The sequence below is a fragment of the Gavialis gangeticus genome, unplaced genomic scaffold, assembly GCF_001723915.1.
Source record: "Gavialis gangeticus isolate Ggan-Ray unplaced genomic scaffold, GavGan_comp1, whole genome shotgun sequence".
Classification (NCBI taxonomy): Eukaryota; Metazoa; Chordata; order Crocodylia; family Gavialidae; genus Gavialis; species Gavialis gangeticus.
Genome location: NW_017729024.1, coordinates 112,099,574 through 112,105,846, shown reverse-complemented (window position 1 = coordinate 112,105,846; position 6,273 = coordinate 112,099,574). Strand labels below are relative to the sequence as shown.

Sequence of the window (6,273 nt, the reverse complement as noted above, 5' to 3'; positions counted from 1 at the left end):
GGGGGGGGGGGGAAGTCCCCACATACCCTCACCCTCCCTCACACCCACACTCTGCCCATCTGAGCTCTGCACTGCTGCCACCCTCTGCGCACAGGCTCTGCATTACCACCAGCCCTAGCCCTGCCCCTGTCCCCACCACTTTCCTACCTGCTGCCCAGAGTAAGCAGGACACTAGGGAAGCTGAGCAAGTCCCCGGTGGTTGCAGTAGCAGCAGCCCTGCCTGGAACCCTGCTGCTGGCTGGCTGGGCCAGACCCTTCTGCCCACGAGGGTGGGAATGAGGTACAATAGGGTATGCTGGGAGTCTGTATATGTGAGCACCTTGCTCTCGCTCTCATGGGCAAAAAAGCTGGATGGGGTGCTATTCACTGGAGGGCACCATGGGCTGGATGAATGTGCCTGAAGGGTGGAATCTGGCCCGTGGGCCATATTTTTCCTGCCCCTGTACTACCCAGTAGCTTCAGCCAGGGAATACAACACTTATAAATTAAACTTATAAAAAAAAGTCCAAAAGATTATCTTTGGATAAAACTGAAGGCTTTACAATTCCTAGAGCAACTCAGATCTCATTTCATTTTATTTTCTTGAACTTGTTTTACTTTCTTTCTTTTCTTTTTCAAACAAATCAGTAGAATTATTTATAATTATTTAAATAAGGCACAAAAAAAACACAGACAGTTCCATGCTCTATTTTAAAACTACATCTAAGCTGTAGAGAGATGCAGGGAGATGACCCAAATCTGTGCACAACTGCACACCTGTATTTACATATGCAGTCATTTTTTCAGATACATGCAAACCTGGTTGTCTCACATGAAAGCAGCCTGTTAGGCATTCAAGCAGTAAATGACATTAAAATCATCAACCTGGCATACATCACCATGATAATTACACACGTAAATAAAGGGGTGCAATGACAGGTATATGCTGCAAGTGAATCTTTGACTAGCTCTTTTAAATAGCATTAAGTTATAGATTTGATTAAATACCCTAATCTAAAACATTTAAGGAAAGAGGAATGAATCTATTTCATCTTTCCAGGCCACACAAAGGTAAAAATTCCATTTGCCCTTTTAGTAAATTACTGGTAACGGTTCAAGGCACACCTCCATTTCAAATGGTAGGCTCCCTCAGATATCAGTCATGTAATTAATTCACTGTGTGCGTGTTTTGTTTATGTCAATGTTAAATTTCCCTTCAGTAATGGTAAAAATCAACACGTGCACTAAGTTCACATCAGAATTTCAACACAGCTTCTTTGTTCTGAGAGTTTTGTTGTTGCTGTTGCAGTAGTAATCTTAGGTGACAATCTAGTTTCTCAGTACCAAGAATATAAACAGTGAAATGTGCACTGAAGTATGACACTGTAAATAATATACCAATGTGCTTGTAATCTGGTTATAATACATCAAGATGAATTCCAGAACTACAGGAAATAACTAACAGCCAGGTTGTCTCAGCTACTGCTCAGCTGTAATAGAAGCAAGGATAAAAGGGGTTTTTAAGTTGCACTCTGATACAGGGGCCACATTCAACCTCAGTGCCACAGTAATTCAGAATGCATGAACTGCTTCTTCCAACTATCCCTGATGCACTAGCTAACCAAAAATGGATTATGGAATTTCTACAGAAAAGGCCTTGTCCAGGCCCTCTCTCATGAATCTGTGGAATGGCTAGCTGCAAAGATAGATGCATAACCTGGTTTTAACAGTCACTTACAGTATTTACCTGAATCCAAGATGACTCTGAATTTAATACAACCCCCCAGTAATTAGATTCTATACATGGAAAATTTGTAAATCTGTTATAAGTTTCCATGTATAGAATCTAATTATTGGAGGGTTATCTTGAATTCATCCCTCCCAGTGCTGTACCAGGAAAAGCAGTGGCAGGAGCCAGGTAGTGGGGGTGGCAGTGGGGGCAGGTGCTAGGGGGAATGTGGCAGAGCAGGGCAGTGCACAAGACAGTGGGAGGGCAGGTGGTGGGGGAAGGGGTCAAACAGCCTGACCCCTGTGCCTTGCCCCTCCACACCTTACCTCTTGCCACCTTGTCCTCCCTACTACTTGCTTCCCCTGCTACCTGCACCCCCCAGCCCTGCTGCCTTTTTCTCCATGTTAAATAGCAGGAGAAACCCCTCTTGGATTCAAGCAAATACTGTATTAAAAACTACTTTGTATACTCAATATATATTTCTCATGACATCAAGGAGAAACTAATCAACCTATTATAACCATATTCAGGGATTTTTTATCCCTGCTGATAAAGTAAAAAAAAATTAACATCCTCTTCTATGCTTTTTTGTTTCCTATTATCTGTTACAGCTATATAAGGAAATAATCCCACTATTCCTACTGATCTGAAACTTCCATGAAAATGCTCTTTCTATACTAACAAACTGCCAATAGGGAAGTGGATCACAAAAGTCACAGGTCTTAAAAATTAAATGCTTCTTCATTGTGTCCTTAGCGGTTTATCTTTCTTTTATTTTGAGTTTATTAGCAGTCAACCTTCTGCTACCTTTCCACATAAGGGCATCATTTAGCATACATCAATATACTATATGCAAAACAACTAGGAAAATATATACATATGCATTAACATTTAGGACTTGACCCAAAACCCACTGAAGTAAATGGGAATCTTTCCATGGATTTCAACACGTTTAGGATTAGGCCTAGGATCAGGCCTTTAATTTTCACTATTATATCAGTCAATATGCAATTTCTAAACTATTAACAAGCAACAACAAATTATGCCAGGCTTTTACAAAAACTTATTAACTTCTCCCCTTTCCTTTGGATGCTACTGTTCCTACCTGATCTCTCAGCTGCTGAACAGAAGTCTGAAGGTTCAGAATCTGGTTGAAAAGAGGGCTCTGCAGCACTGACTTGAGTAAGTTCAGTTTCTCCTCATTTGCTGTGTCACCTCGTTCCCGTAATTTTGCCTGCAGGCGTTCAACTGCCTGGAGGGCCCTTTGTGTATCTGTAGGCATATTCATTACTAGTCAGCAGCAGCTCAGAAAAGGGCACATACAGGCATTTCTGACTACTCAAACATCACTTTTCTATCTCCCCGAACCAGAAAACAGAAGTGATTTTCTTCTACATTGGTCACTTTTTCAAATTTTAAATATTAAAAAACCAGCCCAAATCTGTCCTCATTTGCATTGGTGAAATTCTGTTTGAAGCTGATGACAATGCAAGAACTAGGGGAAGTTGCAGATCTGACCAGGCGGAGTTTCCAAATTAAACTGTTCAGAAAACGAGAGGTGAAGGAATCATGACTACAGATACATTTCAAAAGTCAGTATTAAAAATACATTTAAGAAAAAGCAGTTGACTTTATAAATTATTTTTGCAAAAAAAATGTAACATTTTCCAACCAGCTTTAATAACTTCTGAAGGTGAAATAAAATTAAAACAGGCAATGATAGTAAATAGTCCATAAGTCAAAAATCAAGTAGATTATATGCAAAATTTGGGAGGTAATTCAGAACAAAATACAGGACAACAAAAGCATCAGGTATTTTTTAACTATAGTAGCTGTGCATGACAAAACTTAACTCAACTGTCTTGTATATAAGTATATAGATCTATCACGTAAACTTGGATTGGCCACAAACAGTGTTACATAAAAACTTACCTATTGTTTCCAGCATGCTTTTCTCTACCCAGCTTCTGTTTCAAACTGGTAAACAACAGCTAAAAAATAACAGAAAAGAAAATGGTGACATCCATAGAATTTTAAGAATCAAGTATTTACAAATGAATAAACCTGAACTCAAGAAAAAAAAGCACTGTAACCTCTCATCAATCAAGTTAAACTAGGATTTCATTCGAAGTCACTTCTCAGCCCCACCCCAAAAAACTATTTCTAAGATTATTTTTCATATTATTTCTAAGCTTCCATTTTATTTGCATGCTGTGTAAGGTGTACTGTAGTATTTTAACCAGAAGCTATGGATAGGGTTTTTAAGTGACACTGTACAGCATTCAATGGCTTTATATTACAGTGCTTCATACAAACGTTCACTGCATTGTCATTTTCTGTCACACAAATTTCATTTTGCAGAGGTATAGGTTATAGCTGTGTTAGTCTGAGGACATAGGCAGACAAGGTTCTTTGGGTGAATCTGGTATCTTTCATTTTGAAATTTTGAGTTTAAACTCAGAGTCATGATTTTATAACAAAACCAAGAAAAAACATGAGTTTCATACAATAATAAGGAATCATCATTATTATTTACATGGCACCAAACTTTTGTTAAGCACATCATAATCAAGAGCTACCGAAATCAAACAGACAATGTACAAAGGAAGTAAGACAGGATGCAACAAAACAAAAGGATGAACTGTGGCTCCATGTTCCGTGACCCCCATTTATTTATGCTGAATGTATATTACTATCAGCACAGGGTTGGGATATCTTAATTACTCATGTGATGTGAAACTATAACATAAGTTATGTAAATCATCCAATAAAACATTATATAACACCCCATCAGCATGTATATTGTGTGAGTGATATTGTTTAATAAAAATTTCAATGGTTTAAAAATCAGTATAAGGATTATTTTTTCTATAATCCATCTGCAAATCCAGGTGCCTTAGTTATCATGAATACAAATGTGCAGGACTGGAGAAGGACCACAGGGCTACACAAAATCTGTGATATAACCTGAAATAAAATCACAGCTTTAAAGCCTAATACCCCACCTTTAAAGCCTAGCCTATCCTGTAGTACCATGGTAGAATAATTTCTACCTCTATCTTCTATATGACTAGGAGTTATTGGATTTTCAGAGAGCTATACTCTCTAACAGAATGTTAAGATGAGGAGTCTTCGGGGCTTAAAGGGTTAGATTCCTCCAACCTGACTGTCCAGTTGCTAGATACACAAACCCCAAAGTGTACTAAATCAAATACCTTATTTGAGGTCCTTATTTGGGCATGGAGAAGTTTACTTAATTGCAAGAATAAATCTTCAGCTCTGTCATCTTTGTGACCTATTCACACCAACAAAATACCTCCTTCAAGCCTGGCCAACGCTTCTTTTAAATATCCAGTGAAGACTAAGATCCAATTCCTCAACAAAAGATGTATCGCAATTGAGAAGAAAGATGACAAGGGGTCTGGTGTGCCCCCACAACACTGCAGCTGCTATGCACGACATCAGGCCCATCCAACTTGCAGCCCATGGGCCGCATGCAGCCTGAGGGGGGTCAATTTGCAGTCCCACCTGGCCGCCATTCCCAAGGCTCCAGCTATATCAGGAGCCAGAGTCCCTGAGCTTCCCATCCCTCCTTCAGCTTACCCTTCTTATCTCCACAACAGGGGCAAGGGGGCACAGCACAGCAAAGCCCACAGGGCTGGGGGACCCTGTGGCCAAATTGCCTGCTCAGCATGACACAGCCGGAGAGCCCACAGCCAGAGTATTGGGGGTGGGACTCAAGGCTAGGGTAGTCCTGCAGCATGGTGCAGGGCAAGGGGCTACTGTACAATGTGCTATTGTGCAGTGAGGTGGCACCTATACGCCGTGTAAGCTGGGGGTTCATAGCTCATGCTGGTGCAGCCCCCGGCCACGTAAGAGATTGAACAGCTGTACGCTAAGTCAATCCACGGTATAACTTAACACCAGTGGCCAGAAATTACTATATCTACTCTATGGCATAAATCTCCAAGAACTAGGGATGCACTGATAAGAGATTTTTTTGGACCAATACCGATGGCTGATTTTTAATGAGCCGATACCAATCCCATTGCTGATGCGCAGCTTGAAAAGCAGCTGGGTCCAGCTAGTAAGTCTGTTGACAGGGAAGGGGGGTGGGGGATGAGGCATGGGGGAGCAGATCGAGGCACCCGTGCTGAGGGAGGGAGTGGGGCTGGGGCAGACACTGCCCAGCTGTGTGGGGCGGGGCACGCAATGCAGCCACAAGCAGCTCACCCCAGGGAATGGGCAGGAGTGGGGGCTCCCAGTGCTGCGGGCACCCAGGGAGGGGTTTGGTAGTGTGTGCCTCTGGATCTGCATGCGGGGTGAGGGTGGGCTGCTGCTGTGGGCTGGGGCCAGGGGCAGCATTGGGCTCTTCCCAGCAAGAGCTGGGCTGGGGGCTGTACTCAGGGTGGGCAGCGGCGGTGATGTTGGGAGGGGACCTATAACAAATTTTAGGGTGGCTGCAGCCCCCCTCTTGCCCTAGCCCCACACACAAATACAGGGGGCATGCACCCCCCCATGCCCTTCCAGGGTGCGCACAATGCTGGGAACTGCCCCCCCCCCCC

General features: G+C 42.4%; 1 protein-coding gene across 13 annotated transcripts in view; it reads right to left on the bottom strand.

The window, feature by feature from the left end:
- The window catches only part of MPDZ (multiple PDZ domain crumbs cell polarity complex component), a 160,769-nt gene that overhangs the window by 133,591 nt on the left and 20,905 nt on the right, over positions 1-6,273 (bottom strand). For all 13 annotated transcript variants that reach the window (XM_019517589.1, XM_019517582.1, XM_019517586.1 and 10 more), the window contains exons 2-3: positions 3,641-3,699; positions 2,814-2,980 (exon numbers count right to left, since the gene is read on the bottom strand). In XM_019517589.1, the coding sequence (XP_019373134.1) occupies positions 2,814-2,980; positions 3,641-3,656 (183 nt within the window). In that variant the 5' untranslated portion in view covers positions 3,657-3,699. The remainder of the gene's footprint in view (positions 1-2,813; positions 2,981-3,640; positions 3,700-6,273) is intronic.